The 1,490-nt window shown below is 71.5% G+C and overlaps 1 protein-coding gene across 1 annotated transcript; it reads right to left on the bottom strand.

The window, feature by feature from the left end:
• AURANDRAFT_23096 (cyclophilin) lies at positions 1-516 on the bottom strand (the record flags this gene model as incomplete). Its single annotated transcript, XM_009036715.1, has 1 exon — positions 1-516. The coding sequence occupies one exon, from the start codon at positions 514-516 to the stop codon at positions 1-3; it is 516 nt and encodes a 171-aa protein (XP_009034963.1).
• Between the last annotated feature and the right edge of the window lie 974 nt (positions 517-1,490).

Here is a 1,490-nt window from a genome sequence, read left to right as displayed (position 1 = left end):
CTAGAGCTGGCCCGAGTCGGCGACCATGACGGGCTTCGACGTCTTGCCGCTCGACGAGCCGACGGCCTCGATGGCCTTGACGATCTCCATGCCCTTGGTCACGGAGCCGAAGACGACGTGCTTGCCGTCGAGCCAGTCGGTCTTGACCGTGCAGAGGAAGAACTGGGACCCGTTCGTGTTCGGCCCGGCGTTGGCCATGGAGAGGATGCCCGGGCCCGTGTGCTTGAGCTTGAAGTTCTCGTCCGCGAACTTGGCGCCGTAGATCGACTCGCCGCCCGTGCCGTTGCCCTTGGTGAAGTCGCCGCCCTGGCACATGAACTCCGTGATGACGCGGTGGAACGACGAGCCCTTGAAGTGGAGCGGCTTGCCCGACGGGCCCGTGCCCTTCTCGCCCGTGCAGAGCGCGCGGAAGTTCTCCGCCGTCTTGGGCACGACGTCGGCGCGCAGCGTCATCTCGATGCGACCGACGTCGGCGCCGCCGATGGCCATGTCGAAGTACACCACGGGGTTGGCCATCGTGCTTGCGACTCTCGCGGAATTCGGCGCGGCGAGGTGGGCTCGTTGGCTGATTCGGATGGCAGGCGCGCGCGGGCAGCCTCGGGATACGAACCGCATCGTGCAGTCGCAGGCCGACGTCGCACCGAGGCCATCGAGCAAGCAGCTCCGCCCGGTGGGTCGAAAGACAAATCGAGGCGACTGCCAGGCTACTGCCCTCGCACAGGGGGCTCGGGACACGATGGACGACAACCTGACCAACTTCATGGCCATCACCGGGGCCGACGCGAACGCGGCCCAGTTCTACGTCGAGGCCGCCGGCGGAAATGTCGAGCTCGCCGTGGCCAACTTCTTCGACGGCGGCGGCGGCGGCGGCGGGGGCTTCGGCGGCGGCGGCTTCGGCGGCGGCGGCGGGTCCGGCGCCGTCGGCGGCGGCTTCGACGCCATGGTCGACGACGTCGACGCGGCGACGAGCCGCGACGCGGAGATGGCCGCGGCGCTCGCGGCCCAGGACCGCGCGCGCGCGGCCGAGGAGGACGAGGTGCGCGCGCCGGACCGCGTGAAGCAGCAGCGGCTCCTCGGCGACTACGGCGCGGACGACGACGACGCGCCGCGGCCGCCGCGCGCGGCGGGCGCGTTCGACGACTTCCGCGGCGTCGACGACGACGACGGCGGCGCCGCGGCCGCGCCGTCGTCCCTGGCGACCATGTTCAGCCCGCCGACGCGCCTCATGCACCCCGGCGACTTCCAGGCCGCGCGGGCCCAGGGCAAGGCCGAGCTCAAGTGGCTCCTCGTCGTCATCACGAACGAGCAGGTCTTCGGCTGCCACCAGATGAACCGCGACGTCTGGGCCGACGAGACGGTGCAGGCCGTCGTCGAGGCGTCCTTCGTCCTCTGGCTCCGGCCCCACACGGACCCCGCGGCCGTCACGTACGCGGACCGCTACGACAAGGACCGCGCGATCCCCTCGGTCCTCGAGCCGCCCGGCGCGGCGG

Source organism: Aureococcus anophagefferens (assembly GCF_000186865.1).
Source record: "Aureococcus anophagefferens unplaced genomic scaffold AURANscaffold_5, whole genome shotgun sequence".
Taxonomy (NCBI): Eukaryota; class Pelagophyceae; order Pelagomonadales; family Pelagomonadaceae; genus Aureococcus; species Aureococcus anophagefferens.
Note: the sequence above shows the minus strand (reverse complement) of the source record. Positions and strands in the feature narration are given on the sequence as shown.